Genomic DNA, 16271 nt, shown 5'->3' on the forward strand with positions numbered 1-16271 from the left:
AAAAATTCTGTGAGACTGTGAAACGGAACCGTTTTCCGTGCTTATCGTGAGCAGTTGCTCGAACCATTACTCTATCTGAGCGGATTTTTATATACACGGGAGTCACATTAATGTGACCACCGCATATGTTCGACATCAACATGCAATAAACACTCGTAGATGGCACGTGGCAGCACAAGACGTGGAGGATATATAAAACACATCAGGGAGCACGGAAAATAGTGCATGTGTTGTCGTAACGCAGGATCGGAGCGATTCGTCTGACATTCTAATAGGGCAGTATCATTTATTTTTGGGCCAAGGGTGGAAACATTTCCGAAATAACTAAGTCGGTACACCGTTCACGTGCTGCCGTGGTTAAAGTACACAGTGCACGGCAAAATGGTGCCCTCCAAAACTTTCGAGACGACTGTGGTGCACGGTGGGCCTCAGGTGTCAAGGGTGTGGAATTGTGTACGGGAGAATAGATGTGCATCTGTCGAGCAACTGACCGCTCAGATGAACCGAGGGATTACCTACAGTGTCTCCTCGACGACAGTTTACCGAATGTTGCCGTGTCAGGGCCTCTGCAGCAAGCACCTGGTTCCTGCACTCGTGCTGACTGCTGTTCACCATTGAATAAGTGTGGAATTTGCATACTGATACCACAATTGGATGTCCAATGAGTGGCAACAGGTGGCCTCTTTGAGGTGAACCATATTTTACAATAAATCGGGCAGATGGCTATCGGCACGAAATGCCAAAGTGAACACCCTGAATGTGTGCAGCACAATGCGACGTGTTACACGACTCACAGTTTACGTGTGTGGTTCGAAGAACACGAGAGTGAGTTTGAGTTTACTGTACTCCCCCGGCCTTCAAACTTCCCGGGTTTAAACGTAACGAAATATCTGTGGGACCGACTCGATCAGGCTGTGCCACGGATCCTGAACAGAGAAATGTAGCACGACTGGCCACAGTATTGGGGTTGGCGCGGCTCCACATCCGGAACCTCACTGACTCTCCACCTGCACATCTCGCAGTGGTCTGTGCTGCAAAAGGTGATTATTTGGACTTTTTACGGTGCTGACATTAATATGACTGGATGTAGAAAGAACTGGCACGTATGAAAGTATACAATAAGAAGAACAAAAATATTCCAGTAGATGTGGCTCTGCAAATGAGCCATTTGCAAAACGATTCTGAACACATCGTTAACAGCCACCACTCACTTCTGTGTGAAGTAAAATGTAAACTTTTGGATCAAGTCTCCATTTAACTGGGCTCAAATTTCACCTACTGGACACACAAACCTGTTACACGAGTTGTTCCACATGTCATTCTTGCATTTGAAGGCAATGATGGACCTGTCTCTGCAATGCATTACAAATTCTTTCACACACCCCAATTACCTCATAACGGTCGACACGACTGTACAATTCGCTGTTCCGATTCTGTGACTGTACGGACTGCAGGATCGTATACATCTCTTTCGAGATAATTCTCGACAGAAAAATCCACAGGTTCAGGTTAGGTTATGTCGGAAGCCGATGTACGGGCCCTGCTCGAACTATCCGTCTCGGCTCGTATCGGTATGTTAAATGTGGTGTGCTGACAATGTGCCCGTCCCCGTATCCACATCCAGGGATGTCTGTCGGCTCAATATGACACGGCAGTCTGTTGGTACTGTTGGGTCCTAAAGGAGTTTAGTTTCAACTGGCAGCAAAATGTACTGTGCCACATCGTCATTGTACCGTATTCTCCTAATGTGGCCAACGGGTGAAATCTGAGCCCATTTAGATGCGGACTTGGAAAGGTTTACATTTCAAATACATTTCTAGTAACTAGGACAACATTTCACACTGTAGTCTGTGGTGGTTTATAACTACAAGTTTCACGAGTATCTCACAAATGGCTCATTTGCAAACCAATATTTACTGGAATGTTTTTCTTTCTATTTTCATGTGCTCTTTTTTTATAAGTTACAACGCTGTGTACATACAATCCTAGGGAGTGCCTTAGGTAGCAGTGTTTGGAGATTCCAGGTAGAAACGGGAGTGACGACATAAGTCCGAGTCAGCCCAGAGATGTGCTCGTGTCGTCTGACGCATAATACGGCTGCTCTCGGGGGTAAGAAGGAAATATGGGTTCGAGTCCCAGTCTATTACACATTTTCAACTGTCACAACATTTTCTATCAATTGTTTTTGCACAGTTTTTGTGTTGGCTTTAAACATATAAATGAAAGGTTCACAAAACAACTCATCATGGCTTAAATGCACAAGTAGTGAAAGTGCTTCCTGTTGAATCAATCTTACATTAATTTTGGCAAAGTTGTGTGGGACCCGCTGTGAGATTAGATTATTATTTGGTTACAAGTTTTGGTTGCTGATGTAACTAATTACATTTTACTATAATAGAGGGAAACATTCCACGTGGGAAAAATACATGGTGATTCAAAAAGAATACCACAACTTTAGGAATTTAAAACTCTGCAACGACAAAAGGCAGAGCTAAGCACTATCTGTTGGCGAATTAAGGGAGCTACAAAGTTTCATTTAGTTGTACATTTGTTCGCTTGAGGCGCTGTTGACTAGGCGTCAGCGTCAGTTGATGCTAAGATGGCGACCGCTCAACAGAAAGCTTTTTGTGTTATTGAGTACGGCAGAAGTGAATCGACGACAGTTGTTCAGCGTGCATTTCGAACGAAGTATGGTGTTAAACCTCCTGATAGGTGGTGTATTAAACGTTGGTATAAACAGTTTACAGAGAATGGGTGTTTGTGCAAAGGGAAAAGTTCTGGACGGCCGAGAACGAGTGATGAAAATGTAGCACGTTAGAGAATTGGCTGTTCCCTCAGCTCGAACAAGAAGCACAACAATTGATATTTCAGCAGGATGGAGCGCCACCACATTGGCACTTATCTGTCCGTAACTACCTGAACGTCAACTACCCGAGGCGATGGATCGGCCGCCAGGCAGCCCGTGACAGAGCACTTCATCACTGGCCTCCAAGAAGCCCTGATCTTACCCCCTGCGATTTTTTCTTATGGGGGTATGTTAAGGATATGGTGTTTTGGCCACCTCTCCCAGCCACCATTGATGATTTGAAACGAGAAATAACAGCAGCTATCCAAACTGTTACGCCTGATATGCTACAGAGAGTGTGGAACGAGTTGGAGTATCGGGTTGATATTGCTCGTGTGTCTGGAGGGGGCCATATTGAACATCTCTGAACTTGTTTTTGAGTGAAAAAAAACCTTTTTAAATACTCTTTGTAATGATGTATAACTGAAGGTTATATTATGTTTCTTTCATTAAATACACATTTTTAAAGTTGTGGTATTCTTTTTGAATCACCCTGTATATCTAAAACAAAGATGATGTGACTTACCGAACGAAAGCGCTGGCAGGTCGATAGACACACAAACAAACACAAACACACACAAAATTCAAGCTTTCACAACAAACTGTTGCCTCATCAGGAAAGAGGGGAAGGAGAGGGAAAGACGAAAGGATGTGGGTTTTAAGGGAGAGGGTAGGAGTCATTCCAATCCCGGGAGCAGAAAGACTTACCTTAGGGGGAAAAAAGGACAGGTATACAATCGCACACACACACATATCCATCCACGAGGAGGAGATTAGTGTTTAAGTATATATGAAGACGGTATCTGTTCTTTCGGACACGTTCAAAAGAACAAATACCGTCTTCATACAGATAAGGCATACCGGCCAATGATCTTCTTCATTGCGGATGCACTCACACTGCTCAAACTCTTACGGGCATCGGTAGATCGACTGTCGCGGGTAACGGGTATAGTGGGCAGGGGCACTACAAATGTAGTGTGTGGACAGTAAGTCGGAAGTGTGGGTCTCACAGGGAGCGTGCCAGAGGTAAGTTCCTGCAGTCACACTATCCTCCGTGTCCTCGGTGGCTCAGTCGGATAGAGCATCACGTAAGCGGGAGATCCCGGGTTCGAGTTCCTGTCGGGGCACACATTTTCGACTGTCCCCGTCGATATTTATCGTCGCTCGTAAGCAGCTAACGGTCCGGATTTCATCGTAATTTCATTAGTGTTTAATGTCCCTTCGACAGTGTGAGCATTAGAGACGGAGCGCAATCTCAGATTAGGGAAGAACGGAGAAGGAAAGCAGCCGTGCCCTTTCAGATGAACCGTCCCACCATTTGCCTCCAGAGATTTAAGGAAATCGTGAAAAATCTAAATCGGGACGGCCAGACACAGGTTTGAACTGTTGTGCTCCTGAATGTGACTCAGTGTGCTAATCACTGTGGTACCCCTTTCGGTACAAGCACACAGTATCGTCTGTCAGTACGATGTGCACAGCAGTGGTATCGTTTGCATGTGAATAATTAGCAGCTGAACATACTCTCACCATCTCCAATTCAGACTGTATGCAACTCGACACTTCCAATACCTGCACGTAAACTTCAAATAAGCAAAACTTTTATTTCGAAGGAGCAATCGTCACAAAACAAAAGTCTGTTGCCTACGAGAGAACTTCGTCAAAATCTACTTAGCAGTTTTTTTTTTTTTTTTTTTTTCGATGCACGAGACAGAGAGGTGGGTAGGGATCCAGGTGACAGGTTTTGCTATTCACCTGAAGTCCTAAAATCTCCTTTTCCCTCCAATATCCTCAGCTTACAAACTACTGAGCTCATTTTACAATTCAGGTACTTTTGGTTCTACATAATTGTGTTTGCTATTCCATTTTCAAAAATTTTGGTTTCTGGCTTAAATAAAGACTTCTATGGAAAGGTGAAGTCTTTCTTAGCACTCACAAAATTCTGAAACAGTAAAGAATGTTTAATTTGGTGAATGGCTCAATGTCATTCTAATATTCAGCAAGTTTGCACTGCTCAATATTGTTGAGAAATATGAAACATGCAAATAAACTGTTTTTCAGGGGGCACGATAAAATTAACTTTCCAGATCTACCGTGGACTACGTCCGACATTACAATTTTCTGCTACAGTTCTGATGTAGGATGTTGTCCGACACATTTCCATTAGTGTAAAATAAATAAGAGTTGGGGAAAATGCAGTGAATAAAAAAAACTGCGTTGGAAAGCATAATGGTATGTTACATGTTACCAAATGCAATGTGATTATTTTCTTAACGGTTTTATTGCTATGAGGCTCTACAAAACATTAATTTATAAGGGATCACTTTTTTTTTATTACACAACCAAAGTAATTTCACCACTAACAGTTTTTCATTTTTATCTCAAAAGACTTTAACATTTACACAATAAAATATGTATTCTATGCTACTGTAAACTTTCAGAATGTTCTAAGAATTTTTTTCTGGGGACATTTATCAGCTCTTTTCCCTTAGTAAAATAAAGGCAAACTTTTTGAAATGTGTGAGAGTTTCAATTTTTGTCTTGCTGAGTACCTAGGAATTTCATTCTGGGGAGAGGTTTATCATATTTTAGGCAATGAAGACTGATGTCAGACTTCTTAAAATATTTTTATGAACAACTGAAATTATCAAGAGAACAATCAATCCTACTCCATACAATAAGTCTAAAGGTTGTGGATGGGCAGTATAGACTGTGACAAAGTGGAGATATGTACTAGGGAATGAAAAATTAATGAAGTAAATTACTAAAAAAGGAGGCTAAAATATTACGGACACTCGTTTAGGATGGACGACAAGAGGCTGACATAACAAATTTCTAAGCTAGTTGACAGTAGACCGAGAGTTCCCCGCAAATGTTTCAGGGAAGAGAGGAAGGAGTTTGAACAGCACAGATTAAACAAAAAGAGACATCCCATCCCTAACAAATTATAGGACAGCAATTCACAGTTTTAAAAGCTTTCATCACAGATACTGAACAGTGAAAGCAGATAGGCTGCCACTGCAAGAGAAAGAAGGGAAAGATATTGAACCTCAAACGAAGATTTCAGTCACGTTTAATTGTCAATTAATGCAATCTTATAATACCATTATTGAGTAAAAATGGTTTTTAAATTATCTCGTATGTGCAATGCTGTAAACCAGCAATGTAGCCTCGACAGACCCACGATCACCGCACGTGCGCTGCGCACAACGTGACAGACTGACAGTGTGCAATAAGCAAGCAGGTGGGCAAGCAGAGCACTCACGTGGTCGACTGGATGAGCCGGCTGCTGGGGTCACTGCGTAGCTCGAAGGCAGTCAGCAGCACTTTGTCCGCAGTCCGCCTCTCCTTGCCTTGGAAACCTGAAAACATCAAGTGCTGTGCTCACAGCATTTACATTCAACATACAGGGTGGCTGAAAAGTCCCTGTACCATCTAGTATCGACTGAGGAGCACTCCGTCCTGCTGCATCCGTATGCCCCTATCCTTAAGCAGAGGTATTAACCATATATATATAACCAGAATGAGATTTTCGCTCTGCAGCGGAGTGTGCGCTGATATGAAACTTCCTGGCAGATTAAAACTGTGTGCCCGACGGAGACTCGAACTCAGGACCTTTGCCTTTCGCGGGCAAGTGCTCTACCAACTGAGCTACCGAAGCACGACTCACGCCCGGTCCCCACAGCTTTACTTCTGCCGAGTTCGAGTCTCGGTCGGGCACACAGTTTTAATCTGCCAGGAAGTTTCATATATATATATAAAACCATATATAATAGAGGGAAACATTCCACATGGGAAAAAATATATCTAAAAACAAAGATGATGTAACTCACCAAACGAAAGCGTTGGTAGGTTGATTGATAGACACACAAACAAACACTCGCACAAAATTCAAGCTTTCGCAACCCCAGGTTGCTTCGTCAGGAAAGAGGGAAGGAGAGGGAAAGACGAAAGGATGTGGGTTTTAAGGGAGAGGGTAAGGAGTCATTCCAATCCCGGGAGTGGAAAGACTTACCTTAGGGGGAAAAAAGGAAAGGTATACACTCGCGCACACACACACATATCCATCCACGCATAGACAGACACAAGCAGACATTTGTAAAGGCAAAGAGTTTGGGCAGAGATGTCAGTCGAGGCGGAAGTACAGAGGCAAAGATGTTGTCGAATGACAGGTGAGGTATGAGCGGTGGCAACTTGAGATTAGCGGAGATTGAGGCCTGGTGGGTAACGGGAAGAGAGGATATACTGAAGGGCAAGTTCCCATCTCCGGAGTTCTGACAGGTTGGTGTTAGTGGGAAGTATCCAGATAACCCGGATGGTGTAACACTGTGCCAAGATGTGCTGGCCGTGCACCAAGGCATGTTTAGCCACAGGGTGATCCTCATTACCAACAAACACTGTCTGCCTATGTCCATTCATGCGAATGGACAGTTTGTTGCTGGTCATTCCCACATAGAAAGCTTCACAGTGTAGGCAGGTCAGTTGGTAAATCACGTGGGTGCTTTCACACGTGGCTCTGCCTTTGATCGTGTACACCTTCCGGGTTACAGGACTGGAGTAGGTGGTGGTGGGAGGGTGCATGGGACAGGTTTTACACCGGGGGCGGTTACAAGTGTAGGAGCCAGAGGGTAGGGAAGGTGGTTTGGGGATTACATAGGGATGAACCAAGCGGTTACGAAGGTTAGGTGGATGGTGGAAAGACACTCTTGGTGGAGTGGGGAGGATTTCATGAAGAATGGATCTCATTTCAGGGCAGGATTTGAGGAGGTCGTATCCTTGATGGAGAGCCACATTCAGAGTCTGATCCAGTCCCGGAAAGTATCCTGTCACAAGTGGGGCACTTTTGGGGTTCTTCTGCGGGAGGTTCTGGGTTTGAGGGGATGAGGAAGTGGCTCTGGTAATTTGCTCTTCCCGTTATCCACCAGGCCTCAACCTCCGCTAATCTCAAGTTGCCGCCGCTCATACCTCACCTGTCATTCAACAACATCTTTGCCTCTGTACTTCCGCCTCGACTGACATCTCTGCCCAAACTCCTTGCCTTTACAAATGTCTGCTTGTGTATGTATATGTGCGGATGGATATGTGTGTGTGTGCGCGAGTGTATACCTGTCCTTTTTTCCCCCTAAGATAAGTCTTTCCGCTCCCGGGATTGAAATGACTCCTTACCCTCTCCCTTAAAACCAACATCCTTTCGTCTTTCCCTCTCCTTCCCTCTTTCCTGACGAAGCAACCTGGGGTTGCGAAAGCTTGAATTTTGTGCGAGTGTTTGTGTTTGTTTGTGTTTCTATCAACATGCCAACACTTTCGTTTGGTAAGTTACATCATCTTTGTTTTTAAATACATTTTTCCCACGTGGAATGTTTCCCTCTATATATGTACATAATAGAGGGAAACATTCCACGTGGGAAAAATATATCTAAAAACAAAGATGATGTGACTTACCAAACGAAAGCGCTGGCAGGTTGATAGATACACAAACAACAAAAAAATACACACAAAATTCAAGCTTTCGCAACCAACGGTTGCTTCGTCAGGAAAGAGGGAAGGAGAGGGAAAGAGGAAAGGATTTGGGTTTTAAGGGAGAGGGTAAGGAGTCATTCCAATCCCGGGAGCGGAAAGACTTACCTTAGGGGGAAAAAAGGACAGGTATACACTCGCGCACACACACACACATATGATTTATTTATGTTTATTTTAAATATTCTTTTATTAGTTATTTGTGTTTTAATTAGTGTTGCTTTTCTAACTTTATTGGAGCGTAAGGTTTTAGGTCATATTCAGATTCGTAAGGGTCCAAATAAAGTAGGATTTGTAGGAATCCCACAGCCCTTTAGTGGTGCTATTAAGTTGATTTGTAAGGAGCAGCCAATTCCTATTATATCTAATTATTTACTTTATTATTTTTCTCCTGTTTTTAATTTAATGATTTCTTTGGCTGTTTGAGTAATTTTCCCTTATTTAACTTATATATATGTTCTTTTTCTTAGGGGTTTTTGTTTTTTTTTATGTTGCACTAGATTAGGTGTTTATACCGTTATAATCACTGGTTGATCTTCTAATTCAAATTATTCTTTATTAGGTTCTCTTCGTTCTGTTGCTCAAACAATTTCATATGAAGTTAGTTTGGCTTTGATTTTATTATCTTTAATTATTTTAATTGGTAGTTTTAGCATGTTTGATTTTATAAATTATCAGCTTTATTGTTGATTTATTATTATTTCTTTTCCTTTAGCTTCAGCTTGTTTTGCTTCTTGTTTAGCCGAAACTAACCGTACTCCTTTTGACTTTGCCGAAGGTGAATCTGAGTTAGTTTCAGGTTTTAATATTGAATATGGTGCAGGTGGTTTTACTTTTATTTTTTTTAGCTGAGTATATACTAGAATTGTTTTTATAAGAATATTATTAGCTTCAATTTTTTTAGGTGGTGATTTTTATTCTTTTATATTTTTTATTAAGCTTGCTATTTTATCCTTTGGCTTTATTTGAGTTCGGGGTACATTACCACGGTTCTGTTATGATAAGTTAATATACTTAGCTTGAAAAAGTTTTTTACCTTTATCTTGGAATTTTTTTATTTTCTTTGTTGGTTTAAAGATTTTATATATCTCATTTATTTAGTGAAATTTTTTAAGAAAAGTTAATAGAAGAGTTAAACTTATAGTTTTACGTTTTCAAAACATATGCTTTTCCTAAGCTAATTAACGTATTATTCCTTAATTAGCTTATCTCATGCATTTGCAACATGGACATTAATTAAGAAGTATGTAAAGTAGATAATTGTTAAGATTTGCCCTGTTATAAAGTAAGGCTCTTCAACAGGTCGTTTACCAATTCATGTTAATAAACATACAACAACTACTATGATTCAGAATAAAATCTGATTAATAGGATAGAATTGGATACCTCGGAATGGTGTTTTATTATAAAATGGTAAAATTATTAAGATTCTAATTGATAAGAATAATGCAATAACACCTCCTAACTTATTAGGAATTGATCGTAGAATTGCATATGCAAATAAGAAATATCATTCTGCTTGAATATGAACTGGTGTTACTAATGGATTAGCAGGTACAAAATTATCCGGATCTCCTAGGAGGTAAGGATTAATTAAGCATAATATAATTAATAATGATGTTATTAATACAAATGTAATAGAATCCTTGAAAGTAAAGTATGGATGAAATGGGGTTTTTTCGATATCTCCGTTTAGTCCTAACGGGTTATTAGATCCTGTTTGGTGAAGAAAGAATAAATGAATTGCTGCCATAGCTGCAATAATAAATGGTAATACAAAACGAAATGTGAAAAATCGATTTAATGTTGCGTTATCAACAGCAAATCCTCCCCACACCCATTGAACTAAATCTGTTCCTAAGTATGGAATTGCTGATAATAAATTAGTAATTATTGTTGCACCTCAAAATGATATTTGACCTCACGGTAAAACGTATCCTATAAATGCAGTTGCAATAACTAAGAATAGAATTACTGATCATACAATGTAAGCAGTTCGCCGCTTTACCTCCGAGGATGTCTCCCGCAGTCGGAGACGAAACGTCAGGAGACAGTTTTATACTTCGACCACGGCCTATCAGCCCGGAAGTTTTAAGTGAAGGGAATAGAATTACTGTTCCAATCATTCAGGTGTGTATGTATATATAAGATCCATAGTAAATTCCTCGTCCTACATGCAAATAAATACAAATAAAAAATATAGGTGCTCCATTTGCATGTAAAGTTCGAATAATGCAACCAGTATTTACGTCTCGGCAGATGTGTACTACACTACTAAATGCTATTTTAATATTTGATGTATAATGTATAGCTAAAAATAGTCCAGTTACGATTTGAATTACCAAGCATAACCCTAGCAGGGACCCAAAATTTCATCAAAATGAAATATTTGTTGGTGCAGGAAATCAACTAAAGAGTTATTAATAATTTTAATTAAAGGATGTCTTAATCGTAAGGGTTTATTCGTTAGTAAATTATCTTATTTTACGAATAGGCCCCTGGTTAGTATTAGTGATTTTAACTACTGCTAATAGTGCTAATAATAAATAAATTACTATTATTATTATTATTGTAATAATGAATGTTGGTCTGTTATATAATTTTTCTAAAGATATTGTTATTTCTTGGTAATTGATTGAATTATCAATATTTATAGTTTCAGTATTTTTCAAAAAGTCTATAAATATTGTTATATCTAGGATAATTAATGTTGATATGATGAATACCCATATTGTTAAGGTAATAATTATGGCAATTGATTTAGGTTGAACAATTTCGTTTGATGCAATTCTTGTAATATAAATAAATAGAACTAATATACTACCAAGAAATGTTAAAAATAAAATATATGATAATCAATATCTTTCCATTACTGTTCCAGTTATTAATCCAACTAAAAAAGTTTGTAGGATACTTAAAAGCATTATTGATATTGGGTGTCTTAATTTAATAAAATTAATATTCATTACGTTTGATAGTGATATAATTATTATTTTAATCATTTCAGGGGTTAGTTTATTTAAAATATCGGTTTTGGGGACCAATGATGGAAGCTTTTCCACCTCTGAATTTTTAAAAGTGGGGGCTAGACTTATTTCCGGTTTACAAGACTGGTGTTTTTTTAAAAAATTAAAACTAATGTTTATATTCTTTGAGTTTTACTACTTTGTTGGTTTATTTTTCTGGTGTTTATGTTTTTTCTTCTAAACGTAAACATTTATTGATGGTTCTTCTAAGATTGGAGTATATTGTTCTTTCTTTGTTTATATTAATTACTGTTTTTCTTATTGAGTTTGATTATGAATATTTCTTTCCTGTTATTTTTTTAGTTTTTTCTGTTTGTGAAGGTGCTTTAGGTCTTTCTATTTTAGTTTCAATAATTCGTTCTCATGGCAATGATTTTTTTTAATTCTTTTGGTTTGTCTTTATGTTAAAGTATTTATTTATAACTATTTTTTGATCCTTCTTTGTTTGCTGAATAATTGTTGATGGTTGGTTCATTCTTTAATGTTTCTGTCGAGTTTTATTTTTATAATTTGTGTTTATTCATATGCAGATTTGAATATAATTAGATATTATTTTGGTATTGATTATTTTTCTTTTAGTTTGATTTTGTTGGGTTTTTGAATTTGTTCTTTAATAATTACTGCTTGAGGTTCAGTTTATTTAAGTTCTTATCATTCTAATTTTTTTGTTTTTATGGTTTTAATTTTAATTATTATGCTTTATTGTTCATTTGGTAGATTAAGTCTTCTTTATTTTTATATTTTTTTGAGGCTAGATTAGTTCCTACTTTACTTTTGATTTTGGGTTGACGTTACCGGCCTGAACGTTTACAGGCTGATGTTTATTTAATTTTTTATTCTTTGGTTGCTAGATTACCTTTATTATTGGTTTTATTTAAGGTTTATGATTTTTCTAACACTTTATATTTTCCTTTATTGGTTGATTTTGGTTCTTATTATTTTATGTTTTATGTATTTATAATTTAAGCTTTTTTAGTTAAGATGCCAATATTTTTGGTTCATTTATGGCTTCCTAAGGTTCATGTAGAGGCTCCTATTTCGGGTAGAATAATTCTTGCTGGTGTTTTATTGAAGTTTTGTGTTTATGTTATTTTTCATGTTATAAATGTTATTTCTTATTTAGGTTTAAAGTTCAATTATTTTTGATTATCTTTAGGTTTATCTGGTGGGGTTATTGTTAGATTTATTTGTTTTCGTCAGGTTGATTTAAAGTCTTTAATTGCATATTCTTCTGTTGCTCAATTAAGAATGGTTATTGGTGGATTGATAACTATAAATTGGTGGGGTTGTATGGGTTCTCTTTCCTCAATGGTTGGTCATGGTTTATGTTCTTCTGGATTGTTTTGTTTATCTAATATTATTTATGAATGTTTAGGTAGACGAAGATTACTAATTACCAATGGTATAATTAATTTGATACATAGAATGGCTTTGTGGTGATTTCTTTTAAGATCATCAAATATAGCTCCATCATTAAATTTGGTAGGTGAACTTAGATTATTAAATAGAATTATGTCTTGATCTTCTTTTAGATTTTTTGCTTTAATTTTTTTATCTTTTTTTAGAGCTGTTTATACTTTATATATATATTCTTATTCTCAGCATGGTAATTATTATTTTGGGGTTTATACTTGTTCTCTTAGTTATTTTCGTGAATATCATCTTTTACTTTTGCATTGATTGCCTTTAAATATTCTTTGTTTAAAGGGTGAATATTTCTTTGTTTAAGTTGCTTAAGTATTTTAATTTAAAATATTGTTTCGTGGAATCAATGATATGAAGTTTTTCATCTTAGGCCGTGAATTTATTTTCTATTTGTTCTTTGAGTTTTTTTCCTTTATTCTTTTCTAGAACTATAATTTTTATTTTAGGTATTTATTATTTAATAATTGATTATAGAGTTTTTGTTGAGTGGGAGCTTTTTAATTTAAATGGTTCTATGGTTGTTATAACTTTAATTTTGGATTGAATGTCTCTTATTTTTATGTCATTTGTTATATATATATATATTTCTTCTTTGGTGATTTATTATAGAGAGGATTATATATCTGGCGAAAAGAATATAAATCGTTTTATTATTATTGTTTTAATATTTATTCTTTCTATAGGTTTTTTAATTATTAGTCCTAATTTGATAAGAATTTTGTTAGGATGAGATGGTTTAGGTATGGTTTCTTATTGTTTAGTTATTTATTACCAAAATGTAAAATCTTACAGTGCTGGTATATTAACTGCACTTTCTAATTGTATTGGTGTTTCTATTACTTGAATATTAAATTTTGGTGGTTGGAATTACATTTATTATTATGATTTTTATTTATAACACTTTTGAAATAATGCTTATTACTATATTAATTGTTTTGGCAGCTATAACTAAGAGAGCTCAAATTCCCTTTTTTTCTTGACTTCCTGCTGCTATAGCTGCTCCTACTCCTGTTTCTGCTTTAGTTCATTCTTCTGCTCTTGTTACTGCTGGAGTTTATTTATTGATTTATATAAAAACAAAGATGATGTGACTTACCAAACGAAGCACTGGCAGGTCGATAGACACACAAACTAACACAAACAAACACACAAAATTCAAGCTTTCGCAACAAACTGTTGCCTCATCAGGAAAGAGGGGAAGGAGAGGGAAAGACGAAAGGATGTGGGTTTTAAGGGAGAGGGTAAGGAGTCATTCCAATCCCGGGAGCGGAAAGACTTACCTTAGGGGGAAAAAAGGACAGGTATACACTCGCGCGCACACACACACACACATATCCATCCACACATATACAGACACAAGCAGACATGTTTAAAGACAAAGAGTTTGGGCAGAGATGTCAGTCGAGGCGGAAGTGCAGAGGCAAAAATGTTGTTGAATGACAGGTGGTGTGAGTGGCGGCAACTTGAAATTAGCGGAGATTGAGGCCTGGTGGGTAACGGGCAGAGAGGATAGATTGAAGAGCAAGTTCCCATCTCCGAAGTTTGGATAGGTTGGTGTTAGTGGGAAGTATCCAGATAACCCGGACGGTGTAACACTGTGCCAAGATGTGCTGGCCGTGCACCGAGGCATGTTTAGCCACAGGTGATCCTCATTACCAACAAACACTGTCTGCCTGTGTCCATTCATGCGAATGGACAGTTTGTTGCTGGTCATTCCCACATAGAATGCGTCACAGTGTAGGCAGGTCGGTTGGTAAATCACGTGGGTGCTTTCACACGTGGCTCTGCCTTTGATTGTGTACACCTTCCGGGTTACAGGACTGGAGTAGGTGGTGGTGGGAGGGTGAATGGGACAGGTTTTACACCGGGAGCGGTTACAAGGGTAGGAGCCAGAGGGTAGGGAAGGTGGTTTGGGGATTTCATAGGGATGAACTAACAGGTTACGAAGGTTAGGTGGACGGCGGAAAGAGACTCTTGGTGGAGTGGGGAGGATTTCATGAAGGATGGATCTCATTTCAGGGCAGGATTTGAGGAAGTCGTATCCTTGCTGGAGAGCCACATTCAGAGTCTGGTCCAGTCCCGGAAAGTATCCTGTCACAAGTGGGGCACTTTTGTGGTTCTTCTGTGGGAGGTTCTGGGTTTGAGGGGATGAGGAAGTGGCTCTGGTTATTTGCTTCTGTACCAGGTCGGGAGGGTAGTTGCGGGATGCGAAAGCTGTTGTCAGGTTGTTGGTGTAATGGTTCAGGGATTCCGGACTGGAGCAGATTCGTTTGCCACGAAGACCTAGGCTGTAGGGAAGGGACCGTTTGATGTGGAATGGGTGGCAGCTGTCATAATGGAGGTACTGTTGCTTGTTGGTGGGTTTGATGTGGACGGACATGTGAAGCTGGCCATTGGACAGATGGAGGTCAACGTCAAGGAAAGTGGTATGGGATTTGGAGTAGGACCACGTGAATCTGATGGAACCAAAGGAGTTGAGGTTGGAGAGGAAATTCTGGAGTTCTTCTTCACTGCGAGTCCAGATCATGAAGATGTCATCAATAAATCTGTACCAAACTTTGGGTTGGCAGGCCTGGGTAACCAAGAAGGCTTCCTCTAAGCGACCCACGAATAGGTTGGCGTACGAGGGGGCCATCCTGGTACCCATGGCTGTTCCCTTTAATTGTTGGTATGTCTGGCCTTCAAAAGTGAAGAAGTTGTGGGTCAGGATGAAGCTGGCTAAGGTAATGAGGAAAGAGGTTTTCGGTAGGGTGGCAGGTGATCGGCGTGAAAGGAAGTGCTCCATCGCAGCGAGGCCCTGGACGTGCGGAATATTTGTGTATTACTGGGAGGGCACATACGGCTGCACGGTAGCACTCTACCAGTCGATGTAGGAACCGACATCTCGCTGCATCAACAGCCTTCCCATCATCCGCATACCGCTTCTTGCAGTGTGCTTCCTCCATCGGGCCAAACAGACGGAAGTCAGAAGGTACGAGATCTGGGTTGTAGGGTGTAGGAGGAAAAACAGTAAAATGAGGTCGTGGGTATTCAGACTCGTGTGCGTCCTCACGTTGTCGAGGAGAAGCAGTAGTTCGTTAGCAGTTTTGTGGAGACACACGTGCCGAAGTCATTTCCTCAGTTTCCTGAGGGTAGTGTAATAAACTTCCAATCGATCGTTGCACCGTAAGGGAAGACTTCGAACAGAAAAACTCATTCAGAGTCACAAAAGACTGTCAGCATGACTTTACTGGCTGAGGGTGCATTCTGAGTCTTTTCTTTGGGTGGTGTGGTGCCACTCCACAGCTTCCGTTTCAACATTTTCGACACATTTCATTGCCTGTGACAATGTTTGACAAAAAATTGTCACACTCAGCCTCATAATGAGCAAGCAATTCAGCACAGATAGTCCTTTGTTGCTCTTTATGGGCTTCTGTTAGGTGGCAATGAACATAGCAGGCAAACACTCTCGAGTACTCAAA

The 16271-nt window shown here is 39.1% G+C and overlaps 1 protein-coding gene across 1 annotated transcript in view; it reads right to left on the bottom strand.

Moving 5' to 3' along the window:
- The window catches only part of LOC126215305 (centaurin-gamma-1A), a 319380-nt gene that overhangs the window by 47427 nt on the left and 255682 nt on the right, over positions 1-16271 (bottom strand). Inside the window, exon 9 of the mRNA XM_049941987.1 lies at positions 6108-6204. Coding sequence (XP_049797944.1) covers positions 6108-6204 — 97 coding nt within the window. The remainder of the gene's footprint in view (positions 1-6107; positions 6205-16271) is intronic.

The sequence above is a fragment of the Schistocerca nitens genome, chromosome 12, assembly GCF_023898315.1.
Source record: "Schistocerca nitens isolate TAMUIC-IGC-003100 chromosome 12, iqSchNite1.1, whole genome shotgun sequence".
Classification (NCBI taxonomy): domain Eukaryota; kingdom Metazoa; phylum Arthropoda; class Insecta; order Orthoptera; family Acrididae; genus Schistocerca; species Schistocerca nitens.